Raw genomic sequence first — 21,386 nt, forward strand, 5'->3', positions numbered from 1 at the left:
GTTGTTTTGATTTGCATCTCTTGGATGATTAGTGACTTTGAGCATGTTTTCATATGTCTCTTGGCCTTCTGTATGTCCTCTTTCAAAAAGTGCCTATATAGTTCCTTTACCCATTTTTTGATTGGATTGTTTATCTTCCTTTTGTCAAGTTGTATGAGTTCCCTATAAATGTTGGAGATTAAACCCTTATCAGTGATAACATTGGCAAATATGTTCTCCCATGCAGTGGGCTCTCTTGTTGTTTTGTTGCTAAACTTGGAGTAATTTATTACATAGCTATAGATAACTAGTATACTTGATATTTGGGGTGTTCATTTAGAGGGGGGATTGTTGGTGTTCCCTATACATCATATTATGAATTTAGCCTTGGGTTTTTGTATTTGGCATTTCCAATGCTTAAACTCCTTGCCTGGCTCCCTCTTACTAACCTTACAGGACTCACATGAGATCATTTCTTTTTTTCTTTTTGTTTTTGCTTAATCACTTCACCTTTTTTTTTACCCAGTCCCCCAACACCCTCCCCTCTGACAGCTGTCAGTCTGTTCTCTGTACCAATGAGTCTGTTTCTCTTCTGTTTTTTAGTTTATTTTGTTCATTAGATTCCACACATAAGTGGAATCATATGGTATTTGTCTTTCTCTCCCTGGCTTATTTCACTTAGCATAATAATGATGGTAATGATGGTATTTTTCATATCTTTTTCCATCAGCAGTTGGCTGCAGGTTCCTCCAAGTGACTCTGTACTCTTTGAAAATAATTCACTTAGTTCTAACTCAGTTAGGAGTATTAGAGAAGGGAATACTCTGTGCAAATTGTCCACAGGCACTGCCGGGCCAGGAGGGCTCAAATGTAAACAGTGAAATAAAGACACCAAAAAGATTCCCTGTCATCGGGAAATTGGCAGAACCGGACGAATGTGTGATAGATGCGATTACTCTTTCTCTCACTTAAGATGTCTTTGAAAAAAACAAAATATAAGTTGCTTGTCAAAACTAAGGCTTAAAACATCCCCAAATCCAAAGGATTTGTTTCTACTAAATATTCATTAAAAATGAGAACCAGTGGACTTTCTCAATGCGTAGAAATACACGCACAGAGTACTAGTATATACAAATATTGCACCAAAACAGTATACACATGGCCATGAGGACATGAAAACAATTTATGTCATTGAGAAAATCAGAAGGAATTGTGAAGCAAAATTGACTTCATTTTGACTTAATAATCAAGTTTCTGATGCTCTTTACAGACTTGGAACATTTCCCCTGATAAATAGTAAGTCCTCCCACATATGTACATTTAAGGCACATTTAAGACGAGTTTCCTGAGAACATAAATGCTCAAGAGGCCTAAGCGGGAATTGATGAGGGAGATCTTAATTTGCATACTTCCTGCCTTAAATGCCTGAACGATCTTGGCTATAATGTTGCGTGAGTAAGGCGTTTAGTGTTTAATATGATATGACTTAAACACTCTTTTTGCGAGGGTCTATAAAGCCATCGCTATGGGGGGCTGCTACTGCTCATTTTTATCTACCAAATTCACTAAGGAAGGAAAATATGTGGAGGCTTCCACTTGTCAGCTCCAATCTCTTTCATTGTCTGGTAATAAAATGCCCTCCTCTTACACCTGGGACAGTCCACTTGGAAAGGGACACTCAGTGATCCACCCTGAACCAGTGCAGGGCTTCTACTTGTCAACTTGCCTCCCTCGCTGACCTCCCACCCTCCCAACAGCCCTGTTGAGGACCAGAGGGGAAGAATCTAGAGCCATAGGAGATGCTGAACCTGAGACACTGGAAAAGGCACATCTTCCCTGATTTTGCACAGCGAGGAGAATTAAAACCTCACCATAACACCTCACCATGACACCATAAGGGAAGTCTAAATGTGTCACACAGAATTGCATTATTTCAAGGTTTGTCAACCAGGAAAACCTATGCACCTGACTGACTGATCTTCCTGGGCTCTGGCTGCGGGATGCAAATCCGCCTTCTTCCTGGCTGTGATTCAGCACCGGGCGCTGTCCACTCCTGCGGAAATCCTGATGGGGAGGATTCCAGGGCTGGTTGGGGCACCCTCTCCCAGCTGGGAGAATGTGAGGACACTCCACTTCCCAAGACAGGTGCCTGACCATGGCCTCACCTGTCCTACTCCCTCCTCAACATCTCCTCTTCCCTACTGTGGAGCTAAGAATCGTATCTGAGAAACCCATCCCTGGCTGAGCATGGGGCTGCATGGAGAATGGACCCCATTTCTAATGTGTCAGGTCCGAACCATGGAGCTTTGCTGCATTTGTAGAGCCAGATATAAAAGTCAGATCCCCTGATTCCTGGAGGACAATCTTTGCCCGGCGCCCAGCAACTTCCTGTGAAAGCCCAGTCCCTACCACTGTCCCAGACCTGGGGTTGTCCCTGTGCACATGACTAAGGAGGTGCCAGAGCGGCGTGGGGCGCGTCGCATTGTTCTTTTAACTTTTCACACCTTTTACGTTTGAAAGTTCTTACGTAACACAGCTCGTAAGTTCTGCCCACGTCTCACAAGCCACCTACCTGTTTATCCACTATCTCAGCTTCACACATGTTATGCGTTTCACCCATTCTGTTTGCTTTTCCCAACTCTGTAGCAGAACTGAATATTCTTAGTTCCTACAGCAAACACATAAACAGACAAACCTAGGGGGAAACAATAAGATTAAAAAAACACACACACACAGAGAGAAAACATTTGATTATAGTGGCAGGAGAAATGGAAACCAAAACAGAGAGTAGCTGAGTCACCGCCTTTGGGGGAATTTTGAGCAGAACACGGTGAGTGCCTCCTGCTGAGGGGTGAGGATGAAGTGCCAATCCCTGGCATCTCGTCTTCAGTATTGAAAACCCGTGCCCCCTTCAGAGGAACTTAAAGGGTCCTTCTTTAATGTTCTTTTAGGATTAAAAATAAAGCTAATATCTGAAAGCCAATCACATCAAAGCAATCATAGCGTTGAATGCAATTTTTCAAGTGGCATACGGCCCAGCCTCCTGCTCACCTCCTCTCCCAGGAGGGTCCCCACCTTGGCTCCTACAGAGAATTGGAATCTCAGGCTGTTGGGGAAGGGAAAGCCACACTTCTGTCTCATTAAAGATTTGAAAATCTATATTTTTAAAATTTTATTTTTCAGTTGCAGGTGAATATCAGGAGGTCACTTTATAATGTGATTAAAATTGTGTCTTTATTGTGTGTGTTTTCCTGATTACAGAGTAGTACATTTATGATAAAAATTCAATGTAAATTCCTATAAAAAAACTCCCCGAAGGGCACATGGGGGCAATGACATTACGATAAACTGCTTGCTGTAGCCAGACACTGAGGTTTCCTGTCAGCCAAGGCAAAAAGGGGACACTGGCTTTCAGAGTGTTTATCCAAACTAGGATTCCCAGGTGAAATACAGGACACCCAGTTCAATTTGAATCTCTGAAGTAAAAGTATATCCCAAACACTTCATGAGCTATACTTATACTACAGATTATTCCTTGTGTACCTGAAATTAAAAATGTTGCGTATTCACTTCTTTTAATTGTGCTAAATACACATAACATCAAACTATTTTAACACATTTTAAATATACAATTAAGTATATTTACATTATCATGGGACCAAACTCTAGAACTCTTTCATCTTACAAAACTAACCCTTTACTGAAAAAAACTCAACTCTCCTTTCCCCCTCTGGCACTCCTCTTTCTACTTCCTGTTTCTATGAGTTTGACAACTCTAAAAACTTCACATGAGTGGAATCATACAGTATGTATCTTATTGTGAAACTGGCTTATCTCACTTAGAATAATGTCCTTGAGCTTCGTCCATGTTGTCACATGTGTCAGAACTTCCTTTTTTAAGGCCGAATAGTATTCCATTGTGTGTCTACACCACATTTTGTTTCTTTTTAAAAAATATTTTATTGATTTTTACAGAGAGAAAGGGAGAGGGATAGAGAGCTAGAAACATTGATAAGAGAGAAACACCGATCAGCTGCCTCCTGCACACCTCCTACTGGGGATGTGCCTGCAACCACGGTACATGCCCTTGACCAGAACCAAACCTTGCGTCCGCAGGTCAACGCTCTGTCCACTAAGCCAAACCGGTTATGGCCACATTTTGTTTCTTGAAACCCAAATTTAGCAGGACATCTATGTGCTACATCTGGCAACCCTATTCTGAAAACATCAGTCTAGGTCAGTGATGGCGAACCTATGACACGTGTGTCAGAGGTGACATACGAACTCATTTTTTTGGTTGATTATTCTTCGTTAAATGTCACTTAAATATATAAAATAAATATCAAAAATATAAGTCTTTGTTTTACTATGGTTGCAAATATCAAAAAATTTCTATATGTGACACGGCACCAGAGTTAAGTTAGAGTTTTTCAAAATGCTGACACGCCGAGCTCAGAAGGTTCGCCATCACTGGTCTAGGTAATCTTTCTCTAGAAATTAGAGCAGAAGGGTGTTCATTCCCAAGGACATGTATCACAGAAACACGAAGGGGACACAGCCGAGAGCATTCTCTTCTCCGAGTTCGCACGAGCCATAGAAATGTGGTCAATGAATCCTAATTCTGTCAGCACCGTGTCAGGAGTCCTTGAACTCATCGAACACGTTGAGCACACGTGCACCTTGTGGGAAAGGAACCCTAAGTAGATTCTCAAAGGTGTCTGACACCCCCAAGGAGGGCAGGAGGCACCCTCTTCTTGACTGAGGGCATAGCTTTGAACTCAAGGAGGCATTTTTGCTGGGGGCTTGGGTCTTATTACTTTCCAGACAGTCGATTTCCTGAATGTCTAAACTCAAATGCGGAGAAAATCTCAGCAAGTTTAAAAGAGTGGGAAGTGTACCCATCTGCTGAAACATCCCTTTCAAGTGAGGGATGAGTCAGCGCTGCCATGCGCTCTGCATCTTTCCCAGCCGCTGACGGGGAGCGAGTTCAGGAGGGATGCGCATGTTTGTGAATGTCCTGATACTGGTTAAAGTTAAGAGGCAAATGCCTTTAATGCCCAAGTCCCTTAAAGAGAGGGATTAAGAGACAGAGTGAGAGACAGAGAGAGAGAGAGCAATGCCTAGGCAATGAATAACCTTACCACTTGTAGAAAACAAGTGACCATTTTGACAATCACCTCTTTATTTTTTCTTTAGAAATCCTTCTTCAATTTACCCACAGCACTTACTGATGAGCTTGACTGGCCCCAACTTTCTGGTGCTACTGGATTTCTTCTGAACGCCACTAGCGGGTATGTATGTTTACAAACCTTCGAATATTTCAGTGTATCTATGTAAAAGTAGATGAGAAGATGGGGCTTTCTTCTAAGATGTTGAGATGTGAATTGTTAGGAATGGCTTCTAGAATATGAGTGGCACACAACAAACCCACCCCTGACCTAGTCCACCACCCAGTGGGATGTAATGCGGATTCTATTTATCAGTGCAGGCGAGAAGGGAGTATTCCCACCGAGGGGGCTGTAGAGTTGACCTCTGACAGAAAATATTCAACACATGGCTAAAGTTTTCTGAGTCAAGGGACCAAGAAGTTTACTTGATTATTTACCTGCATAAATTAATATTCATAAAATTAAAAGGCAGGACTCAAGGTTCTGGAATCATGCTGGTATCAATGCTCTAGATAAGAAGGTACAGACGATGCGTGGACAGTCTGAGTAGCACAGACCACTTTGCTATGTGCGACTGGGTGTTGACTCAGGGCCTGGGAACAGCCATTCACAGCTTACGCCCCCCATTTGTATTTAATGGAGGACATTGCATATTGTGAATAATTTATTTGATTATATCTTTACTCATTTATTTTAAAAATAGTTAAGTACTTGCTACCTAATCGGGTGCAGATGGCATAAATGTCTTAAAGTTTAATAAGGCTTGCCCCACCTCTGTAGTCAAATCTCATTCAAGTAGGACATATGAGATAAAAGTATAAGTAACAAGAATGCAAGATAAATGTGCCAAAACACAACTTCGTGAATCTTTACATCCTTCGACACATTAACAGAATCTGTTCCCTTGTCTCTCTGGTTTCAGAGAATTCAAACAGCAATAAACCTTAAAATCATGTGTTTTGCTTTGTTTTCTCCCAATGTGATTCAGAAAGCAATTGAGTTGGTTAAAGACAAAAGAAAAAGAAAAAACCCTATATGAGGTGGTTAGCTTGGGGGCAAGAAACCTGACATTAGGAAGGAAATGATGAGAAGCCAAAAATATATTTTTAAGATTGAAAACAGTGCTTTGTGTTCAGATTGCCTCCAAAAGCAATTAACTCACAGGAAAATCCTATTTAAGTTAAAGAAGCCACGACCCAGAAGGATAGGAAATAATACCCAAACTTCAGGAAGAGAGGACTTCTCCTTTAAAAGCGATATCTACCATCCCCCGGAGTCGGTGTGGCAGATTAGGAGGTAAACTGCATTTACAGGTACAGGGGTCTGGTCTGTGTGGACTTAGGTGGGACATTTAGCATCCCTGGGCCGCGTGTACATGTCGCAGTTGAGTTGCACCTGGTCTCTGAAGTTCTCGCCAGTGTGCAAGCTTAGAGATTGTAGAACAACATGATGTTCAAGTCGGCATCCTACTTTAGGATGCTTCTTGATTTAGAAGCGTTGGAGGAAACTCCTGGGGAGAGATGTCTCGCTTCTCCCCAGGAAATATGCTTTTCCCCACCCCTTGGCTAGCTGTGCCTGAGACAGTACATGCCATTTTATGGGTCAGAGCTAGAAAAGGTCCAGGAGCCATGTCTCCCCGGGGCCAGGGTTACTGTGCTCTAAGAGTCGAGCTCATGCCTGGTAAGCCCCGCCCTGTGGGATATTGGGTGCTTGACCAGCTGTTAGTTGCAGTGGTACTCCATTAATGTCCTACAGGTGTACTCTTTCCTCCAAACAAACTCCAGAGAGGGAGCCAGGTGACTCCAAATCCTTAACAAAAATAATCACATTTGTGGTTGTTCAAATCACCTCCTTCTGAAAGTGGGGCCAGGAGCCGGTCCAAACAGTGGAGTTCTACAGGCCAGGGCTAAATGATAAAGAGGTTCCTTAAATGTGGGGAGCAGAGGGAGCTGGGAGGAGAAATAGGGCAACACTCATAGATGAAGGAAGGAAGGAAGGAAGGAAGGAAGGAAGGAAGGAAGGAAGGAAGGAAGGAGCTGATGTTACCCATCAGAAGTTACGAAAGCCAAAACAACCAAAAGCAATTACCAAGTTACCATATCCAGCTGGAGAGCCTAGAGTGAGACCAGGGAGTCCACATAAGTGGGTATGAATTAGATGGAATTGTCTAGAGTACAATTTGCTTCCTCTGCCTCTGCATTAAATTTGCTATCTGGGCCAGAAACATAGCAAACGCTTAGAAGGAAATGGACAAAGCCATTGTCACAGTGTCTCAGTACTGCCGTTCAAGGACATTTAAACACACATCTTTGATGAGAGGTGTCCTAGAATCTGACAGTTAGAGGTTACCTATTCTCTCTGACCCAATAGACATCACAGGAGAGAACAGTTTTGAAAGCAGTGTATGACTGCAAACCAAGACACTTGGGGCATTAAACATAGAAAATGGGAGAGAAGGGATTTGCTGCTAAGATTTGCTAACCTAATTTCATGGTTTTTTTAAAAAAGACATGTAAGTACTAAACACTAATGAGCTTAATAACCTTATTAAATCCATTATTCAAAAATTGCATGTGCTATAATTGTCCATGATTAGCTGTCCTATAATTATACTTTGCAAAACAAATAATTAGCATTGGCCTTTCGCAGATGGGTGAGGCTGATTGGAGAGGATATAGTCTACATTAGTGATTCCCCAAGTGTGGTCCATGGACCCCTGAGGGGTGTCTAAGGAGGCCCACAAGGTAAAAACTATTCTCACAACAATATTAAGACAGTATTTCCCTTTTGCACTACCAACAGTGCAAAAGCAATGGCGGGTAAAATCGCTGCCATCTGAGCATGGGTCAAAGCTGTAGCACCAAACTGTATTAGGAGTCCCATGGTCTCCACCTGCACACATTCCTGGTTTAATAGGGCGGGGAGATAGTCCCTTCAAAACGTTGCCTATGAAGCAGAAAAAAGTCACTAATTCTATTAATATAAGTGTAGGTCTTATTAATAATCTCAGCTCATGAGCCCTAGCCAGTTTTGCTCAGTGGATAGAACGTTGGCCTGCGGACCAAAGGGTCCCGGGTTCAATTCTGGTCAAGGGCATGTACCTTAGTTGCAGGCTCCATCCCCAGTAGGGGGCATGCAGGACGCAGATGATCGATATTTCTCTCTCATCGATGTTTCTAACTCTCTATCCCTCTCCCTTCCGCTCTGTAAAAATCAATAAAATATATATATTTTTTTTTAAATCTCATCTCATGAAATGGGAAGGCTGCATGAAGCACTTTTGTTGCAAATAAAATGCAATGGTTGTCTTAAGGTCAAGCACCTGTGTTGACTTGCGAGCAGAATCAGTAAGTTTTTCACGGAACACCCTTTTTATTGAAAAAAAAAAAGCTTGGAAAGCAAACTATGGTTACTCAGTCTTGGATACAGCAGATATTTTATCCAAAATGAATCAGATGAACGTGTCGCTTCGAGGAAAACAAATAACAGCATTGACTGCTAATCAGCACATTTGAGCTTTCAAAGAAAAATGTGAATTTTGGAAAACTTGGCTCTTCTGTGGCCTCGACAGCTACCGAGGACCGAAGGCCTTGCTAACGAGGCAGGCGGTGCTGGCAATGGACATGGGTTTTAATGTCGTGTCATAAATGCGTCAGCATCTGGCGTGCCTGCATCACTCCATGAGCCAGCGTTCCTCCGCGACCCGCGTGCGATGCATAGAATCCTGCGTGAGAAACAACCCACTCGGAGCACAAGGTAGACCAGCACACATCCATGCAGCCAGGGGCAGAGAGTTCACGGATATCATTTCCGATTCCACAATACAGCTAGTCAGTCTCTAAGAAACTACCATTTGACAAGTCTTGGTATAACATCCAAGCAGCTTATCCAAAGTTCTATAAAGAGGACATTAAAATGCTACTCCCTCTCCCAACGTGTGTGTTTAAGACCAGGTTTCCTTCCCGTGCTCCCACCAAAACAACCGCTCACAGCCGACGGAACGCCGAGGCAGACGTGAGCAGCCAGCGGGCTTCTGTTCACACAGACGTCGGAGATTTGGAAAATGGTAAAATGATCCCAACCTTCTCACTCATTGGGGATACACATTGGAAAACATTTTTACAGGAAAAAAAAATGTTATTTATGTTAACATGTAATGGATATCATTATTTTTAAAATTAAATGTTCCTTTAGTTTTCTAAGTTTTAATTTCTAATATATAAATATTGACAGCTGTAGCTCTCATAAACAGACGCTCTCTGGGCTTCTCAGTCATTTTAAGAGTGTAAAGCAGACTGAGAGCCAAAAATAGAGAACTGCTGTTCCAGGGAGTGGGCGAGAGAAAGACTGAGGACAGAGCCTGGGGACCCCAGCACGGAGAGGCTCGGGAAGAGAAGATGAGAAAGAACAGCCCACGCAGTGGAAAGAAACCTGCAAGGTTTGGTGTCCTGGAGGCCAAGGGAGGAACGTGTTTCCAAAGGAGACAGGACTTCAGCCAAATGCTGCTCGAGGCAGAGGAGACGGGAGCTGAGCGGGGCCCTGGTGTGTGGACAGTGATGGTGGGCGGCTCTCAGGGACGTCTCAGTGGGCAGAGATGGGAGCCTGATGGGAGAGAAGAGGTTCGGGAGGCGGCGAGGTAAATGCAGCTGAGCATCCACAACTCAAGAAATGTCACTTTTAGCCCTGGCCGGCGTGGCTCAGTTGGTTGGGTGTCAACCATGCACTGAAAGGTTGCTGGTTCGAATCCTGGTCAGGGCACACGTTCAGGTTGAAGGTTCAATCCCTGGCAGGGGGCGTGCAGGAGGCAGCCAACCAATATTTGTCTCTCACGTCAATGTTTCTCTCTCCCTCTCCCTTCCTCTCTCTCTCTAAAAATCAATATACTAGTCTTTAAAAAAATAAGTTTTACTATCAAAAGGAGCAGAGGAGTGGGGTGATAGCTGCTTGGGAACAAAAGATCAGGAAGACATCTGTAGACGAGAAAGCCTGCAGCCTGCCTAGTGGTAGGAAGATGCAAAAGAGAGAGGGGAGTGGGCGAAGGGAGGACCACGGCCGCAGAGAAGACAAGAAGGGATGATGCAGGAGGTGTCGCTGCCCTGGGGCGTGGAGGACCAGCCGGGCACTGCGGCTCCGGCCCAGAGGATTCTCCCCGCCGTAGACTGACCCGTCTCTCCACTGCAATGACTCCCCGTTGACTCTACTTATGTTTAAATTTTCCTTTTTAAATGTATTTACTCAAATCGTGAATATATTTGCATTTTAAAAAAGGACTCGGGTACATAAAGTAAAAAGCTGGAACCCTCCCCCAATTTCGCCCCTTTTCCCAGAAGAAAGCTCTGTCCTCAACATCGTGTGACTTCACCCAGAGCCTTCCTGCGTGATTATTTGCACGTAATGAAATCAATGCTTGGCTGGAGTTCTGTCACAAGTGACCTCATACTGTGCATAAACACCCCATAAACCACTGCTTCACCCCAGCAACTCCTCCCGGGGCACTTTGCATGCCTGTGCGATTCTGTGTGGCCTCTCACAGTACAGGTTGCTGCATTCTCCTGTTGACGGACAGTCCCCTTAATTCCAGTCCTTACTCTTCTCAATATGCCGCCGTGAGCAGGCTGTAGCATTCTCTGTGAATGCTGTGGGGATTTCTTGCGAGGGATATCATTTTGCCATCTAAACTGGTCAAAGTAAATACAAGACCTCCACAATTCCCTGGCAGAAGTCTTGTAACCTCCTGATCCTGAGATTGTGGGCCATCTCCAACCCCAGTGCCCAAATCCAGGTCACAGAGAACACTCAGCCGTACTCTTCAAATACTGTCTGTGAAACACTAGTCCCACGAGATGGTAAAGGGCATTAAACACATTTTAAAGGCGATTCCTCGGTCAAATATTTTTTTCTAACTGCTGTTTAAATAAAGGAAAACAAGTTTATTCCCTGTGGGGCTTAGCAGAGCCTTTATAAGCCGAAACCCTTTGTGGATCTCCAAGATATTATGTGAAATGTTTCCTAAACTTATTTGACCACAGAACGAGATATAATCTGTTTTAGGATAAAGGTACCCCTCAAGAAACTCGTGTTTCAGAGCCTCCTTTGAGAAATGCTGTTTAGATGATCAGCACCGTCTTCTGTGCGAAGTGGGCTTTGCAGATTTAGATGCAGCCACAGCCGTCAAGTCTCTGCTTTATCTCAGGTGAATGTTTACCCTGAGACAGGGACCTAGAACCAGATCTGAGGCTGGGAAAAGCCAGGGTGGAAAGAGCTACAACTGCTCCGAGCTCAGAGCCGGAATCTTAGCAGGAGGTTCCCAGGTTGGAAGCCTGTCTGAGCGGCTCATGAATTATTCCATGATGCCAAGGAAGTCTATTCCTTTGTACTACTTTGCTGCTCCAAATTCAAAATCCGTCACGCGGTCCTGATCATCTTTTCATGTCTGAACTCCCAGAACTTCCTCTGCAGCCGTCCTCCCCTGCACACACCTTGCATAATTAGCCTTTGCCAATCTCCCTAAATACACGGCAAACCGCCTTCTGCCTGCTTCTCTCTCCCTGAGGCTGAAAGCATGGTTGTTCTGTGCTGCAGTGACCTAGCAGTTCCACGGGGCCCTGGGATGTGGCTCTGGGACTGGAAGGAACTTTTAAAGGTCTTTAATCCATCCCCAGGCTGGCCTGACCTCCACCCACACCAGAAAGGAAGCTCTCTACCCTCTTCTTAACACGTCCTCGTAGAGGCCCCCGGTGTCGGTGTTACCCAGTTTTACCCTAACCACTCCCCTGCCCTAACCCTTCACAGCAAATATCACCATTTTCCTCTCTCTGGCCCTGCTGCTAGCCTTCTGAGCCCCTGTCAGGTCTGTGACGGATTCCCTGAGATTCAACTTCATAGCACCTCAGAATTTAAACCCAAACTAGCTGTGCCCCCGGCCTCAGAAAAGTCACCAGCACCTGGTACATCACTGTCGCTTGAACAACATCCCACTTGGTTTGTCCCAAAACCTCCGACCTGCTGAGCCTTCTGGGAAGCTACTGAGTTGCCTCTCTCCAAGTAGGCTCTGCTGTGAGTCAACGTAGGAGGAGATCGTGTTTTCCGTTCCAAGTCAACCACTTTCATTTGTCTGCTTTACTCTCGAGACTCATCCTTGGTTTTATTCTTTTTTTATTTTGCCTTTCTTTCCGTCATAATGACATGGAAGGGGAGTGGGATTAGACATCTCTCAGAAGAAGTGGTTTTTTGTGTTACCTGAGCCCATGTTGGGAAAAGCAACTAAGCAACTAGTAGACACGGTGTCTGAGACTTACCTATTTTGAATTTTAGTCTTAAAAAGCAAAATCTGACCTGCGTGTCCTCACATGGAAGGCTGTACTTCTGGGCCCCACAGTAGATGGAGCTGATAAAATCCGGATTTAGTCGGATATACAAGTACTTGCAGTTCCACTCCCTGTGCTGACGTCACCAGCACCTTAGTCATCAGGGGAGGTGTGAGGACAAGAACTTTCTATACTCATCTGCACCCCTCAGATTACAGACTGAAGCCATTGCCTCGCCTACTAGCCCATGGGACTGGGCTTTGAAGCACAACAGAGAAAAAAGAGAGAAAAAAAATCAGACTGGGACCCTGAGTTCAACCAAGGATAGGGTAGCAAGTGGAGGGGGATTCAAAACCAGAAAGGTGGTCACAGGAGGCCTTCCTGTGCACACTGTTTATCCTGTTAATTCAAGGTCAGCTGACCCTGTCTACAGGTAATGCTCTATTAAGCAATCTTCTCAATTTGTAGGCATCTCAAAATATTGTGTTATAAGCTTCTCAAAATATTGTATCGATCCCTCTATCTTCTCCTGAACACTCCCTGACAAATTCAATCCCCAGAATTTACAGGAGAGATTATGTGCTTGAGGTGGAGATAAAAGAAAACAGTGTCTTTGATTATATGAAATACTTTCTAGTGCCTCAGACAAAACCTTAATCCCAACATTTTAGATGCTGTTTCTGATCAGAATGTTCATGCACCTATGGTAAAGATTTCTATGTTCTTGTAATAAGAAGATACGGTGCAACTAACCGTATCCATAATTCAGTATCCACACTATTTACTCTCCATGAGCAGGGCATGAGCAAAACAATATTTCAGTCCATAAATTTTGTTTTTAGAATTATCAAAAATATAGGTATGGTAACAATTATTTTCCCAAAGGAAAATAGCCCCTCTTTATTGACCGTGAAATTATTTTAGTATTGAATTCGGATCTGATGTCCCTTTCCCATCTTTTTTTTTATATACTAGAATAAAATAAGCAAGGCAGAGGTCATAAACCATGCAGTTTGTAGAGTTCGGGCTTCTGGGTAATGAAGCAGATTTCTCTCCCCTGGGAAGCCCATCTATAATGGCGGCAAATGAGTTTGTCCACAAGGACAAAGAGCCACAACTATTGGGAGCCAGAAAGCAGAAGGCCAGTGGTCCCTAACTGCACCCACTCAGGCACGGGCATCCTAAGCTGGCAGGAGGGAATGAGGAGAAGCAACCCGCTTACGTGGCAGGACCTCCAGGAGACTTGGGAATCAGCTACCTACGGCCGCGCCAGAAGTGGGGGTGCTGCTACACACAGAAGTATTGGTTGAAAGGTTGCAGCTAGAACCTCAGATCTCTTCCCAACTCCACCCGGGGCAGAGAAGCCCTCACTGCATCTGGGATAAGCCTAGAGGTTTCTTCTCTGGAGAGGCTGAGATGAAGGCTTCTGGACTGGGAGCCACTGGACATGAGTCAGGAGAGGGACACCCTAGTAAACCACGTGTGCTGACTGCTGAGGCCCACACACCTCCCAACCCAGAGCGTGGGCAACCTGGCTGGAGACAGGAAGATCCTTCCCTGAGGAATCTGCACACCCAAGAGGAAAGCCCCGAAAAGGCACGAACAGCAGGGGCTCCCGAGAAAGGCCCAGCCAGCCGCTGGTGAGGACCAGAGTAGCAAGCTCCCCACAGGGGCTCTCTTTCCAACCAGCTTTTCATTTCCAACCAGTTTCCACTTTTAACTCTAAGCCAACAAACAAGCCAAAACCATAGATATCTGAGGGAAGCCTTGAATGTGAAAGACAGTACAAAAGCAAAGAGAAAAATCAACCTTAAGGAAACAGACTATAACTTTGTATACTAGGGATTTAAAAATCAACACCACCACTAGTTAATATACTACTTATAAAAGTAACTAAAAATTAATATCTTCAAAAAGATGAGCTATTTCAACGATGTAACAAGAACATTATGCTAAATTTAAAGAAACATTCAAAGAACAAAAAAGATCCCTTGGGAATTACACTAGTGACAGAAGATGATTTTCCTAGAATGAGAACATTGAGACTATCACCCAGAAAATAGAGCAAAAGACAAAGATATGGGAGATAGGGCAGAAAAGAAAACTAGGAAAATTAGAGACCAGTCTAGGTGACTCTATATCCTAATAAGAGGGATTCTAAGGGGAAAAAAAGGAAGAAGAAAACAGCGATGAAGTAATCGAAGAACACCTCTCAGAACTGAGTGATGTGAATTTCCAGGTTAAAAGTGTCTCACACTGTGAATGAAAATACAGCCATCCCAGCCTGTCACCGTGGCATTTTAGAACACTCGGAATGAGATGCTGCCGCAGATTCTCAAAGGATCAAGGAGCAGAACAGCTCAGACAACAGCACCAGGAGACCAGGCGCCAATGGATCCCTTCAAACATCTGAGGGAAAGTGCTTTTCCCCTAGAATTCTGTAACCCTCCACCTGGTTGTCTATCTATACTAATAAGAGGGTAATATGCTAATTAGACCGGGCATCTTCTGGATGTCCTTCTGAATAAAGCCATGGTGGCAGGGGCCGAGGCAGAGGTGGTTAGGGGCAATCAGACCAGCAGGGAGGAGCACTTAGGGGGTAATCAGGCCAGCAGGGAGGAGCAGTTAGGGGGTGATCAGGCCGGCAGGGGAGGGCAGTTAGGGGAGATCAGGCTGGCAGGCAGAGGTTACAAGAGGGATGTCTGACTGCTGGCAGTCGGACATCCCCGAGGGGTCCCGGATTGGAGAGGGTGCAGGCCAACCTGAGGGACCCCCTTCCCATGCACAGGTTTTGTGCCCTGAGCCTCTAGTCATTATATAAGAAGGCGCTACCAACATTAGTGGCTTATAACAACAATTATTTTTATTACATCTCCCCATGTGGGTGTCAGGGGTGATCAAGTACTTCTGAGTTTAATTACTATTCATTAGCTTATACCTGGTCTGTTTCAAGAAGGAGTTTAGGAAGCCTATAACACTATAGAGAATATAACATTAAATTGCATTTAAATTAAAGCGTGGCAAAAGAACATAGAAAAATCAAAGATGGGACAAAGAGGAATCAAGAAAATCATTTAAAATAGGTGTAATTATAGCCTGATGCTGGTCACACATTTGTCTCTAAACTCTGTGTCCATTGGTTTTAGATTCAGCTACAGGTAACAGAGAGACTCAACATAGGGTGGTTTAAATAAGATAATACATGAGTTTATTTCTCTCAAACATGAAAGTTTGGGGATGTGCAACCCAGGTCAGGTATGGGAGCTCAAGTTCACTGCTCCTTGGGGTCCAAGGTCCTTCTAGCTCACCCCCTACCTTCCCAGGGTAGAATTTACCCCTACGGCCTAAAAGGGCAGCATTCCTATTCTCGGCAGCAGCGTGACTAAACAGGACAAAGCAAGAGCAAAGAAACCTGCCAGTTGCGTCCTAAGAAATACTAGTATCCCCGGAAACTGCTGCTAAACATTTCCACTTCCACCTCATTGCCCAGAACTTAGTGGAGTGGCCACACCTAGCTGCAAGGGCAGCTGGGAAAGCAGCCATCGTCTGGGCAGACCTGTGTCCTACTAACATGTCTATGAAAACGGACAAAGGGAGAGACATGGATCTGAAAGACAAGAGTGTCTGCCACAGCTTCATAGCAACTCAGAGAAGAAAGGGAACATGGCCAAGTTTAAAATGCAGAGATGATACAGACAGCCAATTGTTCGAGAGACTCAGAGCAGCTTTGGGTAAAAAGGTTACAAAGGTCTCCGTAAGAAAAAAAGTTTGATCTTTCCACATCCATGCAATTGCTTATAGGACTCTCCTGTGACAACTTAGGCAGTGACAGTTTAGAGAAAAACACAACGATAGAGATGTGATTGTCTAAGTTCATTCTCACCCCATTTTAAAAACTCAAAATAAAACGTGTGTGTTTGTACTTGATCATGTGAATGTCCCAGCATTAAGATACATGTATGTGTTTGTTTCAGAATTAAAGGAAACTCTATCTACCTTCACCTACGGAGAAGGAACCGCTGCAATCACCGGGACTACCAGAATATTTCAAAAAACGGTAGGTGGCCACTCGGCCTTCACCTGTGTGCCCCGGCGGACGGATTTTATTTCACAAGCACCAAAAGCTGAGAATTAGCGACAAGGCCACGGGATGAAACGAACATCTTCCGCTCTGACAGAGGGGCCCGGGGCTTAGGGCCTTTTCCCGCAGCAAAAGGAACAAGATGCAGTTAAGATATAGACGAAGGGGCAGACAGATACCAAACAAAACAAGACACAGTCAAGACAGACAGTCACCCAACAGCAATGCTCCAGGGAGGCCCCCGGGCAGGGCGTCCGAGGCTCCGGAGGCAAGACCTCACTGAGCATCAGCAGGACAAGAACTAAGCACAGTCAAGGTTGTTGCAAAGACTCTGCCCTCCCCTCTGGTGCAAAGGCTCCCACATTTTAGCTCGGTGGGAGTTTGACGAAAAACAGCTTAGTGTTTATGGTTGAAACCCCCAAAGCCATTAAGCAAAGGAACGTGTCCTCAGAACGATGGGGGGACTCGCAGTCTCCGCCAGCTTCCCCTGTGTCCCAGCACATCCTTAGACGGACGGCTTCCCCCTGTGTGGTCCTCACCTCCTACCTCAGCCCCAGGCCAGTCCACTGCCACAAGCCTCGGTGAAACTCCTCACTGATAAGCCACGGCCTGGCCAGAGCCTAGGGAATTGCCAAGGAATGTCTGGTGACACCAGGATGCAGAGATGGCAGACCCAGTGCCCAGGGAAGATGTTACTCATCCTCCGTGGCTCTCTGGTGGGCTCCACCCAGATTCTGCCTCACAGCTCTCACAGCACGCAGCTCTGACCATCGTCATCCGCACAGCAGACTTGGCACATGAAGGGGAACCTACTTGCCATCCCTGTGCCGTCTCTAAGTAACAACAGTGGTAAGGAATGTTCCAAGCTGTACAATGTCTAATGGAATACATGACCTACAAATAATTTCTTACATATTCTACATGGAATAAATGTTCCATTCCAAGAACCACGTCGTAGCATTACCACTAATAAAATGATGGCTGATAGCTATTGCTCTCTTGCCACGTGCTAAGAACACTCTCTGTATAATATTTCAGCTAATCCTTTCAACAAGCGCTAAGGCAAGGATTGTTCAATTTCTTCAGGATGAGGACAACCGCGGATTGGAATAGCTCTGGGGACTGGCGAGGGCGGGAGAACTACAGTGCACACATGGCGTGCAGCACTCAACCCAGTAGTCAGTGTGATAAGATATATTTCTCAGAATTGAGGGAGTATCATGACCTTCACACTGTTATCATTGAGGACACAGAGGCCCGGGGGGACCAAGAACCCTGTCCCAGAACACAGAGAGAGCAAGGGGCGAGAGCTGGGGGTTGTCGCCAGGCTGTCTCCCTGCACTCAGACCCCAGCGGCGGTCTCTGATGGAGAGTCCGGCCTCCGAGCGCTGGGCCTCCCCTCTCCGGGTGTGAACACAGCCCAAAGCCAGTCTATGGAACAGGAAGCACCGAGGTGGTGTGAGTCATCACAGGCACAGGACTGTCGGCCCCGGGCTGCGTTTTCTCTTTTGCTTTTTAAACCGTCCCAGTGCCGCCCAAGGCCCCTGCCCACGGAGACCGGAAGAAACAACGAACACACGTCCGTGTGCGGTATCTCGCAGCCCTGCAAAAGGATGCCTGAAAGCTCACGTGGTTTTGTTTAGAAAGACATAACGCTGCCAAAAGAAAAACCAGGATGGAAAACTGGATCGAATATTTATTTTCTACTGCATTTTTTTAAATGAAAGAGAAAAACAGCCTGACACAGATAGGTAGAAAATACACCAAAATTGTTGTGTTTCATAAATTATGGGTGATTGCTTTTTTTTATTTTTCTATTTCCCAAATATTTTATTTTTCTATACCAAATAACAAAACAAAAAATAGAAAGAAACTGAGTCTAGGAACAGTAAAGGGCCTGCTAAGCCCGTAGCTGAGGGAATCGAGTTAAGGACAAAAAAGAGCAGTAGGTTCTACCCAGACGCAGGCTCCGTGTGCCCGGGACACAGCCTTGCTCTCCCCCAGACCCCGCCACCCCACCCACCCCCTCACCCTGAGCACAGCGCTCCTTTGTGAACCCCACACGGCAGGGTGAGGCTGCAGGGATCACCCAGCACCCCACTGCAGGCCTTCTCCTTCCGTGGTTGGCCACCTTCACGGCCTCCTTGAAAGTGCAGATCACGGAGAGGAAGGAGGAAGGAGTGGGCAGAGAGCCTAACCGGGAAAACACATGCGTGTTCACACGTGATCCCAACCCGTGGCTCCCGTCAGGCTCCCGTCTGGTGAACAGATCCCCGGAGGTCAGGAGAGATTGTGTCCTTCCTTCGTATTTGCATTCCTTCAAGGTACAAAGAGGAGACTGTCTAGTGCCACTTCCTTGCGGTGCTACTTGACTATTGCTGGACGGATGTAAGGCTAAGAGGCCTTTTTTTTTTTCCAGTTCCTCCGAGTTACTCATTATTTAATGCTCGGGTTTCTTCTCCAGCCCCTCAGCCTGGTTTCGGGGCTCCTCCTCACTATGGATTTTCTTTCTTTCATCCCCACGCCAAGCGGTATCCATTCCTCCCCCAGGCTTTCCGTGGCTGTAGGGAGAGTCGGCTCTCTGCACCTGCATCTTATGGCTACACTGAGTTTTCATTACCAGCGAGAAGAGGCGAGAGGGCAGGAAGAGTTGAGCAGAACATGAAAGTGTTTCTGGAAAATCACGCAGTCAGAAGTGAAGAGACAGCTCTTGTTCTAGTCTTGATGTTTAGGCATGAGCTCCCAACAATGTCTGTAGCTATCTCTACCAGGAACCGCTGCCGGGGGTTAGAGAGCATTTAAAAATGTCAGATGTCGAAGCCGCCTTTCATCTGGGCGCCAGTTCTCTGGCCGGGGCTCGGGCACAGCAAGGCCCGGCTCAGTCCTTACAACCAGCAAAGCAGGGGGTTCTTACAGCTGCCAGGGCACCAAAGGCCGGTGGGTGGGTGGGAGGCGGCCCTGACAGTAACCAGGCAGGCGGGAGCCTCTGGAAGTGAGGGACACGCACCTCTGCCTGGAGAAGGGGCGGGAAACATCACAGGGAGGCACATGTGAGCAGAGAGCCCTGCAGGAGAAACACGGGAGTCCAGAAAGCCCGGGGAGATGGTGGCTCAGGGCATCGAGGCTCCCGGGGCACAGTCACCTTTGGGAAGAGAAGCCGGGCGTGGCCAAAGGATGCTTGCAGAGCTATGTCGAGTTTTAGGTGAAGGAGGCAGATGAGAGTGACACGGGGAAGCTATTACATTCTTTTAAAAGTGACTGTTTGGGACAATCATTTATCTGCTTTGTCACAGATATTCAGAACCATGCTTATGAATTTGAAAGCATTTGCAGTAGTGGAGGCATCATCAGAAAGTGTCACAACAAACAGTTATTAAGGGCCCACGATTTTGAGCTCATGGTCAATATATTAGTCTGAATGTGTCTGCTTATTGCAAGCAAACATTTTTAGAGAAAGGACGGAATTCAAGGTTCTCGTGGCTAATTCTTTAACTTGATTCTATCAATCATGCTCTTCAAAATGCTTCAGAAATGCTGAAAAAAATGAGCAAAATCTGCATTCATTTAAATCTAATCAGAGTTAAGTAACAGTATTGGATCTGAGGTCAAAGCATGATACCACATTTTCTTTTCTTTTTTAAATATACATTTTATTGATTTTTTAAAAGAAAGGAAGGGAGAGGAATAGAGAGTTAGAAACCTCAATGAGAGGGAAATATTGATCAGCTGCCTCCTGCACATCTCCCACTGGGGATGTACCCGCAACCAAGGTACATGCCCTTGACCGGAATTGAACCTGGGACCTTTCAGTCCGCAGGCCAAAGCTCTATCCACTGAGCCAAACCGGTTAGGGCACACACACATTTTCATTTTTAAAAATATATGTTTTTATTGATTTCAGAGAGAGGACAGGCGAGGGAGAGCGGGATAGAAACATCAATGATGAGAGAGAGTCATTGATTGGCTGCCTCCTGCACACCCCCTACTGGGGATCAAGCCCGCAACCCGGGCCTGTGCCCTTGACCTGAATTGAACCAGGGACCCTTCAGTCCGACGCTCTATCCACTGAGCCAAACCAGCTAGGACACACTATTCCTTATTTAAAAGGGACAGGATGAAGCAGAATCCAGACTTTAGTGGCCAATAAGGTCCCTCTTCTTTCTCTAATTATGGACAGGTACTTCCCCATTGGACCACTGTGCCCCTGTTTCATAGTCAATCTATTTCATTGTAGAGACCAGAGAATGAGCCTCTTGAGGGTAGTGCCAGTTCTTCAAATGCTCGCCTCGCTTTCCCACCTCCGCAGGCTGGGGCTCTCTCCTGCTTGCACCTCGGCCCAGCTGCTTCCGGACGTCTCCTCTGTAACGGCAGCAGCAGCCACAGCACAGTCGGCAGCAGGAGGAAGACTGTAGAGAGGGGAGCAGACAGATATGTTGACAGGCTGGCAAAGGGATAGCAGCACCGCAGGAAAGGGGAAAGGAGAGGCGAAAGGGAGGTGGGAATTACATAAACTAATGACATGATCTCAACAACTGAGCTTTGCAAGAGGAGATGGAAATCCTGAAAGATGCAACAACCTTGGAGCAAAGAAAATTCGGTGCTTGCATTATAAAGACCCACCAGGAATAAACACACCACAAAAGACATTGGGTAAAGACGAGTAGGCAAGTCCTCTCCCCTGAGTGGATGTTTGTGACTGCTGGTTTTTTGTTGTTGTTCTTAATCCTCACCTGAGGATATTTTTCCATTGATTTTTAGAGAGAGTGGAAGGGAGGGAGGGCAGGAAAACATTGATGTGTCATATTGATTGGTTGCCTCCTACACACACCCCAACCAGGGCCAGGGATAGAA

The 21,386-nt window shown here is 45.6% G+C and overlaps 1 protein-coding gene across 1 annotated transcript in view; it reads left to right on the forward strand.

Annotated features, from left to right (window-relative positions):
- AOAH (acyloxyacyl hydrolase) overlaps positions 1-21,386 on the forward strand; it is a 112,999-nt gene that overhangs the window by 71,122 nt on the left and 20,491 nt on the right. Inside the window, exons 12-13 of the mRNA XM_006757197.2 lie at positions 5,176-5,270; positions 16,429-16,511. Coding sequence (XP_006757260.1) covers positions 5,176-5,270; positions 16,429-16,511 — 178 coding nt within the window. The remainder of the gene's footprint in view (positions 1-5,175; positions 5,271-16,428; positions 16,512-21,386) is intronic.

Source organism: Myotis davidii, unplaced genomic scaffold (genome assembly GCF_000327345.1).
Source record: "Myotis davidii unplaced genomic scaffold, ASM32734v1 scaffold573, whole genome shotgun sequence".
Classification (NCBI taxonomy): domain Eukaryota; kingdom Metazoa; phylum Chordata; class Mammalia; order Chiroptera; family Vespertilionidae; genus Myotis; species Myotis davidii.